The sequence below is a fragment of the Phyllobates terribilis genome, unplaced genomic scaffold (genome assembly GCF_046119375.1).
Source record: "Phyllobates terribilis strain yellow unplaced genomic scaffold, ASM4611937v1 Scaffold_3__8_contigs__length_932513732, whole genome shotgun sequence".
In the NCBI taxonomy this organism is placed as follows: domain Eukaryota; kingdom Metazoa; phylum Chordata; class Amphibia; order Anura; family Dendrobatidae; genus Phyllobates; species Phyllobates terribilis.
Genome location: NW_027362763.1, coordinates 868,640,969 through 868,656,652, shown reverse-complemented (window position 1 = coordinate 868,656,652; position 15,684 = coordinate 868,640,969). Strand labels below are relative to the sequence as shown.

Genomic DNA, 15,684 nt, shown 5'->3' with positions numbered 1-15,684 from the left:
CAATCAGGAGTGTTCACATTTCCCTAAATTAGGGACTAACATCTCCAATGTGGCATCAATTTCACTACTGTATAAATAGTATATTTAGGACCGACACTTCTTCCACTACAGCCAACCCAGTAGATGGAGACCCAATCAGGATTCCCCACATTTCCAAAAATTAGTGGCAGACACCAACAAAGTGGAATCAATTTCAATACACTAGAAATTGTAGAATTAGCAACGACACCTCTTCCCCTGCAGCCAACCCAGTAGATGGAGACCCAATCAGGACTGTTCACATTTGAAAACATTTGGGCCTAAAACCATTAAAGTGGTATCAATTTCACTACAGTAGAAATTGTAGAATTAGGAATGATACCTCTTCCCCTACAGCCAACCCAGTAGATGGAGATTCTATCAGGATTCCCCACATTTCCAAAAATTAGTGGCAGACACCAATAAAGTGGCATCAATTTCAGTTCAGTATAAATTGTAGAATTAGGAACGACACCTCTTCCACTACAGCCAACCCAATAGATGGAGACCCAATCAGGAGTGTTCACATTTTAAATAATTAGGGCCTAAAATAACCAAAGTGGCATCAATTTCACTAGAGTTTAAGTAGTATAATGGGGACTGACACCGCTACCACTACAGCCAACCCAGCAGATGGAGACACAATCAAAACTGTTCACATTTAAAATAATTAGAGCCTATGACCACCATTTCAGTGGCCTACAGATTGGAGATGGTGAAGTTCAACCTCTTAGCTTTGTCATGTGTAGGAGTAAACAATCTTTTACCACAACTGTGACCACAACTGTGGGACCGCTGGCGGGTAGCAGTGCTGAGAGAGGGCAGAGTATTGTGAATCGGACAAACTGCTAGACCGTGAGTGAGGTGCAGGTGGAGATGTTACGGTGGATTGAGAAACATGTGGTGTGCTCAGTAAAACAAACACAGCAGGCATGTCCGCTTCTGTTATAGCTGACGAGCTCTCACTCAGCCTGACTGGAGCGAGCATACAACCGTAGGTTCTGAGGTCATAAACCAGCATGACAATACTTGGCACGGTAACAGAAAAGGAGGAAGAAGCAGCAGATGTGTTTGATGGGGCGGGTGATGCTTGTTTATTGAAAATCAATTTTGAGTTTATCCTGTTTGTGTACCCCTTTGGGGAGAACAATATCTGCACCAAATAATTAATTTCACTACAGTATAACTATACTAATGGATGGAGACCAAAACCTCTTCCACTACAGCCAACCCAGGAGATGGAGACTAACCAGGAGTGTTCACATTTCCCTAAATTAGGGCCTAACACCAACAAAGTGTCAATTTCACTCAAGTAGAAGTAGTATAATGGAGATCAAAACCTCTTCCACTACAGCCAACACAATAGATGGAGACCAAATCAGGATTCCCCATATTTCAAAAATTAGTGGCAGACACAAGCAAAGTGGCATCAATTTCACTATAGTAGAAATAGTGTAATTAGGACCGACATCTCTTCCAGTTCAGCCAACCCAGTAGATGGAGACTCAATCAGAAGTGTTTATATTTCCCTAGATTAGGGCCTAACACCAGCAAAGTGGCATCAATTTCACTACAGTAGAAATTGTAGAATTAGCAACCAAAACCTCTTCCACTACAGCCAACCCAGCAGATGGAGACTCAATCAGTAATGCACCATCCTCTCCAGTCATTCACCACGTGTCAGACTTGTACACTTTTGTGCTGATGCATGAGCTGATCTAAAAAATGTGTGAAAGGACTCACAGAAATTGCTTAGGACACTTACACTGCGCTGCTGCTAATATTTTGGCATTGACGAATTGACGTGCTGGAGGTTGGAAGTCTAGAGCTGCAATGTACTCTGTGGGCCTCACTGCTGGCTTGGAGAAAACCTATCTTAAGGTTGTGTAAAAGCATGTTTTGATACTCCTGCATTTGCGGGTCCCTTTCCAAGGCGGGAAGCATCTGGCAAAATTTACTCTGATAACGTGGATCTAACAGAGTGGCAACCCAGTAGTCAGCATTATTTCAAATCATAACTATACGGGGATCATGTTGCAGATAGTGCAGCAAGAACATACTCCTATTTCATGAGGTTCAACCCATGCTGTTTTGGTGGCTGGGTAATTCTGATGCTTGTTTCCTCCGTCCCCTCCCACCAAACACGAATAGAGAGGGGATGATTATCCTATTGATGTTATGACTGTTGCTCGCCCATCAACTCTTCCTCTTCCATTTGTTCCTTGCCTTCACTAACACCTTCACTAACAGTTTTTCTGGTATCGCCAACCCCCCTTGATTGCAATGAACCACCCTCCCTTGACACCCTGAGATGTCCCCAGTGTATGACGTTAGAAACAGAATAAAGTATTTTTTTTTTAGTGTGGATGAGGCCTGTATAACATAGGAGATATTCTACAAACAATTTCAAACTGAGATGATCCCTACTGTATCACATTAGTAAAAGAAAAAAGTATTTTTCTATTGTGGATGAGGCCTGTATAATATATGAGATATTCTCAAAACTAATTCAAACTGAGATATCCCCTGCTGTGTAACGTTAGGAATTGATTAAAGTATTTTTTGACTGTGGATGAGGCCTGTATAACATGGGAGATATTCTCCAAACTATTTCAAACTCAGATCTAGCCTGCTGTATCACATTAGTCACAGTAATAAAATAGATTTTTTTACTCTGCATGAGCTCTGCATACAGCACCGCCACAAAATTAGTAGGTGGCTTTTAGCAGAGTGTATCATGTTTGCGACACAAAAAAATCTTTTGTGGACTCTGCCGAGTAAGACAAAAAAAAATCTATTCTTTTACTCTGAAAATAGCTGATTTTCACCACAACTAAGATAGTAGGTGACTTTTAGCAGAGTGTATCACGTTTTTGACACAAAAAAATTTTTGGACTCTGTCTGTCAGCAGAAAAAATATATTTGTTTCACTGTGCATACAGTTGAAGTTCACCCAACAAAAAATGATAAACTGGGCTAACACAGCTTGCACTATCTCATTAGCTAATGAAAAAAAAGGGTTTTGTGCTCTGCTCTCAGAAGCTCTGCACTGACAAGCTCTGCACTGACAAGCTCTGCAGATAGCTCAATTTCAACCCCACAAAATCAAAAAGTGGCCAACAATGGCTTGCTTGCTTTATCACATTAGCAAGGGCAAAAATAGATTTAAGGTATACTCCTGCATAGAGCACTATACAACCGGTGCATAATACTGTTCTATGGCATGGGCCCTGCTCTTTCTGTCAGAAGTAATTTCACAAGTAAAAAAATGTGCTGCAAAGTCGATTGACCAGGTACAAAGTACAGGACTTATGTACACTATCTGAATTCCACACAAGCGCTCATCTATTTAGCTAATAGCTCTCAGTATACAGGCGCACACTCAGCAGCGTCTGTCTCCAGCAGTGACATGCATGAAATGGCGCTGAGGGAACATGAACACATTTTATATACAGAGGACATGTGATTTCAGCAGCCAATTGCAGAAGCCCTTGTGTCTGGACAGTGTGGATGCTTCATGCGCTCTGATTGGCTAGTCGCGCTTTCCTGACTGAAAATTACCACCTATAGTTATAAAAAAAAAAATTACAAGCGCGCCGCTGATCTGATCTCTTCTGAACTATCACCAGCCCCTCCACTCATCTACCATGTCTCCCCACTCATCATGCACATGCACTATGCTAACAAAACTGTTAAAAAAGCTGTAGTTGCCCTGCAATCACGTTTCCACATTTAAACAACCACCATAAATGAGGAGGGCACCATCTAATAAACGGGATCTACCTGCAGCATCTCATGAACTAACAAGTGAAAAATAATTTTTTGGAAAGAGGAGATGCTAACTAATAGTGATCACCAAAATGATCAAGAAATAAATAAATACATAGTGATCAATCGCAATATCAATCTATGAAAATATGTCAATTTATTAAATACAAATGTTTCCTGACACATATACATGTAGTAACAAACTAACAAACTTATAAAACACCATAAAATAGTGGAAAAACACCACTGTCTAAGGAGCCAGCTGATACATTATAATAGAATCACGTATATAATGATACAACAAATACTATATATGATAATTCAATGAATGAAGAAATACAGAGCGCACAGGCTCAGTGCAATATCTGTGATGGTCAATGATGCCTAGACCCTGCAATGCACTAGTTAAATAACAGGGTAAATGTGTAAAGGCAAGTGAAGCACATAAAAGGCTGAAAAAGCAGAGTATGGCAAAAAGCAGTACCTGTTTCCCCACACTGAATGGTGCCCCCACAAGGATAAAAGTACGATCCTAATGGATAACCAAATAGGTCCCTACAGCTAACATAAGCTAATGACCACAGCGGAACCTAAAGCACTAAATAAGGGGATGATACCAGAAAGTGAGAGCCTGTGCTGAAAAAAATATAATAAGAACAGCTGGCGCCGCGGAGCCCAACGCGTGTCGCCACTCACGGTGGCTTCATCAGGGGCATATGCAAGAAACATTCTAATGTCAGTTGATATAACAGCCAGTTAATAAGATAATTGTGGAATTTACCATGAGGACAGCTGTGTGTAAGCAGGATGCTGGGAGGTCGAGCATCGCGGGCCGGAAGCTTGCACTGTCAGGAGGAATCTACATGAGGAGGAACTCTTTATCCTTTTATCCCTTTTTCATCATGTCATGTGTTTTATTTGTGGAGTGGCATTCTATTGGCGTCTGGACTTTTGATTTGCTCCTTCTCGAACAGCACTCAATTTCCCAGGGAGGCTGGAAGATCCGATTGGACAGGACCATTCTATTGCATTCATGATCCTTTGTTATATAATAACTTTGATGTGCCTTTTAGTCTGGCTGCATCCCAGTTTCCCTGTGGGTGCCCTGCATTCCCTCTATTTCCAGTGTGTCTATTTGGTTTTCAGACTATACTTCCCCTTTTTTTTTTTTTCTGTGGTGGTCAATGATAGTAACTATTCAGTGAATATGCATCTAAAAGGTAAAGCATGTCCACTTCGCAATGCTATATTCTATCAGGGTCAACCAATTTAGTATTAACATCTTCTTGTGACATCTACAGTGATCTATTCTGATTTGTATAATTTAAAACCCTGTTTTACACAGGCCTTGCTTATTTTTGATCGTTGAACTATGTTCTAGATCTCTGCAGGTTTACTTTATTGTAGGACCTCCAACTTCAGCATCCACACTTGGACATCTGAGGGTGTTTTTCACCCCCCGGTGAGTCCACTTCTGGATGCAAATTTCTGCAATATCAGTGGTGGTCAATGTTGGTATTTAGAGATTGTTCCTATATACAGTGGTTAAAGATACTTTCACCTACAATGTGATAAATTATTCATTCAATAATTTTAGTATCCAGATGTTATTCAGCCATCTGCTTATTATCGCACGTGTGCCAACTTTGTGTACTTATAACTGATTATTCACTTTACTCTGTGTTTCAGATGCTGAGATGGGGCTATTTTGACCCCACTTTTTTACTTCACTCTTTTTTTTTTTTTTTTCAAGGTTTATTCATGTGTGGCCAGACTTGAGCCACCAAATGGTTAATAGTTTCAGCTTGCTAGCAGGGGTACGATGGTAACGCTGGACATTCATAGGTTACTATGTTTGTTCAGACACATGACTGAGACACTCCTGGGGGGGAGGGCCTTTGCCTTGACAACGTGCACTGCTGCTGTGCATCTATAGCAGTGTTCCCCAACTCCAGTCCTCAAGGCCCACCAACAGGTCAGGTTTTCAGGATCTCCTTAGTATTGCACAGGTGATGGAATTATTGCCTGTGCAGGTGATGGAATTATCACCTGTGCAATACTAAGGAAATCCTGAAAACATGACCTGTTGGTGGGCCTTGAGGACTGGAGTTGGGGAACCCTGATCTATAGTCACTGATTCCCGGCTGCCCGTCTATTACTGTGCGCCCTCTGTGTGGGCGTGGGTACCATGGCAACACAGGACACTACGGAGGTGAGGTGCACGTGTTTCCGCCCTGACAGTGCAAGCTTCCGGCCCGCGATGCTCGACCTCCAAGCGTCCTGCTTACACACAGCTGTCCTCATGGTAAATTCCACAATTATCTTATTAACTGGCTGTTATATCAACTGACATTAGAATGTTTCTTGCATATGCCCCTGATGAAGCCACCGTGAGTGGCGACACGCGTTGGGCTCCGCGGCGCCAGCTGTTCTTATTATATTTTTTTCAGCACAGGATCTCACTTACTGGTATCATCACCTTATTTAGTGCTTTAGGTTCCGCTGTGGTCATTAGCTTATGTTAGCTGTAGGGACCTATTTGGTTATCCATTAGGATCGTACTTTTTTCCTTGTGGGGCACCATTCAGTGTGGGGAAACAGGTACTGCTTTTTGCCATACTCTGCTTTTTCAGCCTTTTATGTGCTTCACTTGCCTTTACACATTTACCCTGTTATTTAACTAGTGCATTGCAGGGTCTAGGCATCATTGACCATCACAGATATTGCACTGAGCCTGTGCGCTCTGTATTTCTTCATACATTGAATTATCATATATAGTATTTGTTGTATCATTATATACGTGATTCTATTATAATGTATCAGCTGGCTCCTTAGACAGTGGTGTTTTTCCACTATTTTATGGTGTTTTATAAGTTTGTTAGTTTGTTACTACATGTATATGTGTCAGGAAACATTTGTATTTAATAAATTGACATATTTTCATAGATTGATATTGCTATTGATCACTATCTATTTATTTATTTCTTGATCATTTTGGTGATCACTATTAGTTAGCATCTCCTCTTTCCCAAATATAATTTTTCACACGTTTCCACATTTATTCGCCGACCATTGCCAATTTATCCCAAATTTAAGAAATTTTGCTCACATTTCCGATCATGAATCCGAATGTGACATATGCGTATCAAATTTAAGTTGTAAGTTCGGATTTCGAACAAATTTGCTCATCACTAGTCTGCAGCCTCAACGGAACCACATCTTATAACGCAAAATGAACTGAACGATCTTGTTAGAAATTTGGATCTGCCCAAGAATAAGGCTGAGCTCTTAGGTTCCAGGCTACAGCAGTGTAAACTCCTAGAGGGCGATGTACGGATTTTTTTATTCCGCATCCGTAATAAAGATCTTGTCCAATTCTTCTTCATGGTGGGCGATCTTGTGGTATGCAACAGCTACAATAGTTTATTGGAAGCTCTTAAGATAAGTCATAATCGAGAAGACTGGAGGCTATTCTTCAAACTGTCCTAAACAAGCCTAATGGCCGTCTTGCTGAATAATGGAAATGTGTTACCTTCAATTACAATTCTCAAATAAATCAAATTTTAAAATGTAGCAGTTATAATAAAAACAACCAAACATGCAATATAGAATAACATTAAATCACATTCAGTACATAACTTTGTTTCTACAAACAGTGCAAAAAGTAGGAAACCTCTTACCTTATCCAATATCAGCTGTTGATAGGCTGGTGCTTGTAGAAATATTCCCATCATAAAGAGAAAAAGCACTGGCTCCACTGTGATTATTGATCGTAAGTGGTGACACATTGTCTGCTGCTAAGGAACTTTTAACTATACAGTAATATTAACAGTCTAAGACTGAAACTGAGGTAAGTGTAGAGTATTTCTCAGTGGAAAAAGCATAAAAAGCTGTATAAGTAACAATATTATCGTTATTATTCAGATGTTCCTGCACATTATACCTGTATTTAACAATAATGTTATAACACAGTTTTAAGTTGCTGCATTGCTTTCACTGAGAAAGCAAGTAAAACACGGAACTAGTAACTTCCTCCTCCACTGTACTTTTATGGGAGGTCAAAGAGTGAAACCAGCTTATATCAGTTTCACTTGTCTTTCTCACTGGATCCTTTAACACACATTCACTGATTATTTATTCTGGTAATATACACTGAGCATTGTACAAATGTTTGAAATACAGTACAGATCAAAAGTTTGGACACACCTTCTCATTTAAAGATTTTTCTGTATTTTCATGACTATGAAAATTGTACATTCACACTGAAGGCATCAAAACCATGAATTAACACATGTGGAATTATATACTTAACAAAAAAGTGTGAAACAACTGAAAATATGTCTTATATTCTAGGTTCTTCAAAGTAGCCACCTTTTGCTTTGATGACTGCTTTGCATACACTTGGCATGCTCTTGATGAGCTTCAAGAGGTAGTCACTGGAAATGGTTTTCCCACAATCTTGAAGGAGTTCCCAAAGATGCCTTCTTTCTGCGGTCCAGCTCACCCCAAACCATCTCGATTGGGTTCAGGTCTGGTGGCTGTGGAGGCCAGGTCATCTGGCGTAGCACCCCATGACTCTCCTTCTTGGTCAAATAGCCCTTACACAGCCTGGAGATGTGTTTGGGGTCATTGTCCTGTTGAAAAATAAATGATGGTCCAACTAAACGCACACCGGATGGAATAGCATGTTGCTGCAAGATGCTGTGGTAGCCATGCAGGTTTAGTATGCCTTCAATTTTGAATAAATCCCCAACAGTGTCACCAGCAAAGCACCCCCACACCATCACAGCTCCTCCTCCATGCTTCACGGTGGAAACCAGGCATGTAGAGTCCATCCGTTCACCTTTTCTGCGTTGCACAAAGACACGGTGGTTGGAATCAAAGATCTCAAATTTGGACTCATCAGACCAAAGCACAGATTTCCACTTGTCTAATGTCTATTCCTTGTGTTCTTTAGCCCAAACAAGTCTCTTCTGCTTGTTGCCTGTCCTTAGCAGTGGTTTCCTAGCAGCTATTTCACCATGAAGGCCTGCTGCACAAAGTCTCCTCTTAACAGTTGTTGTAGAGATGTGTCTGCTGCTAGAACTCTCTGTGGCATTGACCTGGTCTCTAATCTGAGCTGCTGTTAACCTGCGATTTCTGAGGCTGGTGACTCGGATAAACTTATCCTCAGAAGCAGAGGTGACTCTTGGTCTTCCTTTCCTGGGGCGGTCCTCATGTGAGCCAGTTTCTTTGTAGCGCTTGATGGTTTTTGCAACGGCACTTGGGGACACTTTCAAAGTTTTCCCAATTTTTCGGACTGACTGACCTTCATTTCTTAAAGTAAATATGGCCACTCGTTTTTCTTTACTTAGCTGCTTTTTTCTTGCCATAATACAAATTCTAACAGTCTATTCAGTAGGACTATCAGCTGTGTATCCACTTGACTTCTGCACAACACAACTGATGGTCCCAACCCCATTTATAAGGCAAGAAATCCCACTTATTAAACCTGACAGGGCACACCTGTGAAGTATAAACCATTTCCGGTGACTACCTCTTGAAGCTCATCAAGAGGATGCCAAGAGTGTGCAAAGCAGTCATCAAAGCAAAAGGTGGCAAAAGTTGAAGAACCTAGAATATAAGACATATTTTCAGCTGTACTGTATGTGTTTGGTTTTTCCAAGTATTTACAATTTCCTCATTAGGGAATACTTAGATACAGCACATTACATGGACAACCCATTGATTTGAATGGAAAGTAAGCAATGCTGCTCTTAACCACTGATGGTGCTGTAGATATACTAGGTGTTGTTTTCCTCTGTTGATTAATCGTTGTGATCAACTTATTTTTGGTAGACCTTTCCTGCAAAAATGTATTGTCCCAAGAAATTAGCTATGGTGCGCTTCATTCAATTCTGGAAAATTGCTTTTCGGGTACGATATGCTAAGTTTATGCAAAATTTAGATAATACCATGACTAGTAATGTTGCAAAAGACACAAGTCAACCAAATTCAATCTATTATATGTAAAATTTGTGCAAGGGAAGAAAAAAACTAGAGTCAAGCAAAAAGATTTGAGGATGCTAGTCAAGGGGCCTCGTCAGTAGTTTGTGGTCACTGACTTTTATTACAATGTTCTCCATAGCAATACACCTTTGCCATTATTTAGTTGTATTGGTACAGACATAGGCATATGAAGGTGTCCTCTTTTACTGAAGCATATGTCTATGAAGACTAAAGATATATGGACAAACGAAAGAGGAAAGAGAAAATGTAATTAAAAAGTTTTTCCTATAATCGCATTATTTTTCACAAAGCACAGTAAATGCACATTTATTGTTAATATAGAAATTAAGCTTAATATAAAGTTTCTTTCTTCTATCTTTGCATATTTTTCATCTCCATCTTCCTGAGGGTGAATCCGGCTTCACATAGCTAAATAGGCGGTCCTATACTTACACTGCTAAAACTACATTTCCGAGCCACACCTTGCTTTTCCTGTGTAGCATTCACTTTCTGCTTTTGTGTACTCTTTGCTCCAGTATGGTAACCTGCCTGACCAATTTTATTTTCTGTCACTATAGCTACCTATGTATTTTTATATCATTGTCAGCTGGTTTCTAGCAGAGCTTAACTCTTCTTCACTCCTCTACAAAATAATTTGTGATTAATAGGCCAGTGCAAAGTTGAGCTGTGCTTGCTGCCTGCTTCTGAAATCAGTGATGTGAAAGTGCAAATGCTGCTCTTATGATACATATTACAGAGGATTATCTTCTGCCAGTGACACCAGCAGAGAAGCATTTCTATTTTCATATATCACTGATCTGTTAGTGGCAGGCGAAAATCACTGCTAAGCTATGCTAAGCTATGCACTGCATAGTAAACTTCATTGTGGAAGAGAGCAGGAGAGGTAAGCTCTGCTAGAAATTGGCTAAAAATTATGTAAAACCACAAAGGCAGCCACACTGATGTAGCTGGCAGAAGACAAAATCAGTCATGAAGGGTACCGTAAAGGAGCAAACAGTGCACAGATGTGTAGAGTCCTTTCTAAAGGTATAATACACTGCACAAGTGCTTCTCACAAAATTAGAATATCATCAAAAAGTTAATTTATTTCAGTTCTACAATGCAAAAGTGAAACTCATATATTATAGAGTCATTACAAACAGAGTAATCTATTTCAAGTGTTTATTTCTGTTAATGTTGATGATTATGGCATACAGCCAGTGAAAACACAAAATACATTACCTCAGTAAATTAGAATACTTTATAACAACAGCTTAAAAAATGTTTTTAAAATTCGAAATGTTGGCCTACTGAAATGTATGTTCAGTAAATGCCCTCAATACTTGGTCGGGGCTCTTTTTGCATCAATTACTGCATCAATGTGGCGTGGCATGGAGGCGATCAGCCTGTGGCACTGCTGAGGTGTTATGGAAGCCCAGGTTGCTTTGATAGCAGCCTTCAGCTTGTCTGTATTGTTGGGTCTGGTGTCTCTCATCTTCCTCTTGACAATACCCCATAGATTCTCCATGGGGTTAAGGTCAAGCGAGTTTGCTGGCCAATCAAGCACAGTGATACTGTTGTTTTTAAACCAGGTAATGGTACTTTTGGCAGCGTGGACATGTGTCAAGTTCTGCTGCAATTCTTTAGCAATGACCTTTTGTGGCTTCCCTTCCTTGTGGAGTGTGTCAGTGACTGCCTTCTAGACATCTGTCCAGTCAGCAGTCTTCCCTATGATTGTGGAGCCTACTAAAACAGACTAAGGGACCTTTTTAAATGCATTGGAAGACTTTGCAGGTGTTTTTTTTAATTATTCGAATTTACTGAGATAATGATGACTTTTGCGTTTGCTTTGACTGTAAGCCATAATCATCAACATTAACAGAAATAAACACTTGAAATATATCACTCTGTTTGTAATGACTCTATATAATTCGAGTTTCACTTTTTGTATTGAAGAGCTGAAATAAATGAACTTTTTGATGATATTCTAATTTAGTGAGAAGCACTTGTATGTCAATACTGGAGGTAGAGCAGAGTTATGCTGGCTGGAAGCCAGCTGAGAGACTGCACTGCGCAAAATCAGCCAGGAGCAATCGAACTACAGCAGGATAGAGCCAGAGCGAGATATCCTTTGGGACTGATATTTATAAAACCGGACAGATTTAAAAATAAGCTATATTGGCAGAAATTAAGAAAAAATGTGTACATTATTGAAAGACCACATTGTGAATTTAGGAAAAACCCATTAACCCCTTAAAAACATTAGACGTACTAATACGCGTCTGTGCCCTGGGACATAAGAGCCAGACCAGTATTAGTACGTCATGGCGATCACGCGCGCACACAGGCTGTGCGGGCGCGATCGCCGCCGGGTGTCAGCTGATTGTAATAGCTGACACCCGGTACTATGTGCAGGGAGCGGTCACGCACTGCTCCAAGCACATTAATCCCCGCGATGCTGCGATCGAAGTCGATCGCAGCATTGCGGTGGCAAGGGGAGGTGATCGCAGATACTCACCTCCTCTTCCGGCTTCCAGCGCTGTCTGCCGTGGCTTCCAGGATGTTGCCATGACGACCCGATGTCGTCATGACAACATCTGGGTCACCAGACAGCAGGAAGATTTTTTGGACATGCGCAGTGCATCTCCAAACAATCTTCTCCCTGTCCAACGCTGACAGCCTCCATGGCACAGGGATGGTGCTGCATTTCTGAGCCATGCAGGCGATCAGAGAAAAAAAAGTGAAAGTCCCATAGTGGGACAAAGTAATAAAGTATAAAAACTATCAGGAAGTGAAAAAAAAAATACAAAAAAATTGTAAAAATATAAAAAATAAAATAAAAAAAATAATCCACCAAAAATAAAAATATAATGTACCCATCAATAAATATTATTATGAAAAAAAAGCAAAAAAAACAATAAAAATACACATATTTGGTATCGCAGCGTCCGGAACAACCTGACCTATAAAACTGTCCCACTAGTTAACCCCTTCAGTGAACACGGTAAAAAATAAAAATAAAAAACGAAGCAGAAAACAATGCTTTATCACCATACCGCCAAACAAAAAATGGAATAACACGCGATCAAAAAGACAAATATAAATAAAAATGGTACCGCTGAAAGAGTCATCTCGTCCCACAAAAAAAAAGCCACGATACAGCTCCATCAGCTGAAAAATAAAAAAGTTATAGCTCTCAGAATAAAGCTATGCTAAAAAATACTTTTTTCTATAAAATTGCTTTTATTATGTAAAAGTGCAAAACATAGAAATACGATATAAATGTTGTACCGCTGTAAACGTACTGACCCGAAGAATAAAGCTGCCTTATCAATTTTACCACACGCGGAACAGAATGAAAAAAAACAAAAAGAACTTTTCCTGAATTGTTGGTTTTTGTTTATTCTGCCTCCCAAAAATCGGAATAGAAAGCGATCAAAAAATGTCACGTGCCTGAAAATGGCACCAATAACAACGTCAACTCATCCCGCAAAAAACAAGCCATCAAATGACTGTCTGCCAAAATCTGGAAAAATTAAAGCTCTCAAAATATGGCGATGCAAAAACTAGATTTTATAAAAAATGCATCTTTTAGTGTGTGACAGCTGTTAGTCATAAAAACCCCATATGATTCTGGTATCGCTGTAGTCTCACCGACCAGAAGAATAAGGTTGTCTAATCACTTATACCGCATGAGGAACGGCGTAAAAAATAAACTCTCAGGTTAGGGTTGTGCTAGGGTTAGGGTTGTGCTAGGGTTAGGGTTGTGCTACGGTTAGGGTTGTGTTAGGGTTAGGGCTGGGGTTGGGGTTAGGGTTGGGGTTAGGGTTGAGATGGGGTTAGGATTTTTTTCAAAAGTAAGAAAAAAAGATGATGATATGGCGACTAGTGTTGAGCGCAAATGCTCGCTACTTGAGTTTGCATCGGGTGTTCTGGTATGCATTGAGTATCGTGGGTATTTGAGTGACATGCTTGAGTCTCCGCCCCATATGCTTCACGGCCCAAAAACTTTGCGGGGATTGCCTGCCATGCACGAGTGACCACCGCATGTTTTTTTTTGGGTGTCTAACAACCGTGAAACATCCAGACGGGGACTCGAGCATGTCACTCGAGCACACGCAGTACATGGTGCATACCTGAGTACCCGATGCAAACTCAAGTAGCGAGCACTTGCGCTCAAGACTAATGACAACTTATTCAATATGATGACCTAATGTTATCAAATTCTGTGTCGTACCTATGGGTTCAAAATGTTCACTATTAGTGTTGAGCATTCCGATACTGAAATATCGGGTATCGGCCGATATTCGCGGTATCGGAATTCCGATACTTAATTCCGATACTTTTGCAATATCGTATACCGGAATCGGAAGTTCCCATAATGCAATGAGCCATTTTCATTTTATTCAGCCAATGAGGATCCTAAGAAGTGTGGGCACATCCTGTTAGGCATGTAGGCATCTTAACTAATGGCATGGCTGTGATTGGCTGCTGAAATGATGTCATGATGCACTATAAAAGCCGCCGCCGCCATTTTGAGCTCACTCTGCTGTGAATTCAGTTAGGGATGGGACGCTGTTGTGCTGAGGGACAGTTTTAGCTACCTATTTGGTCTATTCTGCTTTACCCAAGCTACTTTATAAATCGCTGTGCCTTGCAGTGCTAGTGCACAGTTCTCTGTGCTGTTCACCGCTTTCTGCAAGGTCTCTGTGTGTGAGTGTAGCTCACCCTGTAGTGTGTGCTTCAACCACGTCTGGTTTTAGTGCACTCAGTGTGTGTCACTGCCTCATACATTGTCCTTTTTTGCCAATTCATAATTTTTCCTGATATCTCCTATTAGTGTGGTGGTTCCATCCGTATTCAGCTAAATTGGTTCCAAACACACTATATAGGAGTAGATAGAGAATTTTTTTTGGTCTTGCAGCGCTAGTGCACAGTGCTCTGCATCTGTACTGTTCACCGCTGTCTGCAAGGTCTGGTGTGTGAGTGCAGCTCACCCTGTAGTATGTGCTTCAACCACGTCTGGTTGTAGTGCACTCAGTGTGTGTCACTGCCTCATACATTGTCCTTTTTTGCCAATTCATAATTTTTCCTGATTTCTCCTATTAGTGTGGTGGTTCCATCCGTATTCAGCTAAATTGGTTCCAAACACACTATATAGGAGTAGTTAGAGGAGCCTTTCTGCAGCATTGGGCCCTGCAGCCCCAGCCAGATTAGTATTAGCCTATTTTTTGCATCCTCATCTATTGCATTGTAGGTTACCTTCCTACATTGTAATAGCTACGAAAAGTTTGTGATACTATCGTTATTACATCTTTCAGCACATCCAGTGTCTTTTTGTGACAAAAAAAACCTAAATAAAGTTCACCAAACACTCCACTTTACAGTTGTGTAGGCCACATTAGCTCATATTAAAGTCTAGTCCACACTTTATAAAATTAGTGTTTCTTATACCTGTTAGCAGCTGTTCAGGAATAAGCACACTAAGCCCTTAGTACTTTTCTGCCTATCTTTATCAGTCTACCAAGATGAAGAAGGCAGGGAGTAAGGGATGTGGTCGTGGGCGTGGGCGTGGGCGTGGAGTTTCTGCAGGGAGAGGACGTGAGGATTCTGTGCCTGCAGGGAGAGGACGTGGGGATTCTGTGCCTGCTGCGGGCACCAGTGACTCAGCATCCCCCAGTTTTACCAGGGAACAGTCATTTATGCGCAGCTTTGTAGGAGCTAGCCGTACCCCACTGCTGCGCGAGGACCAAATTGAAGCCGTTGTCGGATGGATGGCAGCTAACGCATCGACTTCAATTAGTTCCAGATCCTCTCAGGTCCTGAGCACTGAAGAGCACCCATCTGTCTCTTCACCACCTGCCAAATTGCCCAGGCAGTCAGAGAGCCCTGGACAGGAGCCATCTCTAC

General features: G+C 40.9%; 1 protein-coding gene across 1 annotated transcript in view; it reads right to left on the bottom strand.

Moving 5' to 3' along the window:
- Positions 1–7,840, bottom strand: part of LOC141257730 (proton-coupled folate transporter-like) — a 1,024,054-nt gene extending 1,016,214 nt beyond the window's left edge. Inside the window, exon 1 of the mRNA XM_073672629.1 lies at positions 7,467–7,840. Coding sequence (XP_073528730.1) covers positions 7,467–7,574 — 108 coding nt within the window. The 5' untranslated portion in view covers positions 7,575–7,840. The remainder of the gene's footprint in view (positions 1–7,466) is intronic.
- Between the last annotated feature and the right edge of the window lie 7,844 nt (positions 7,841–15,684).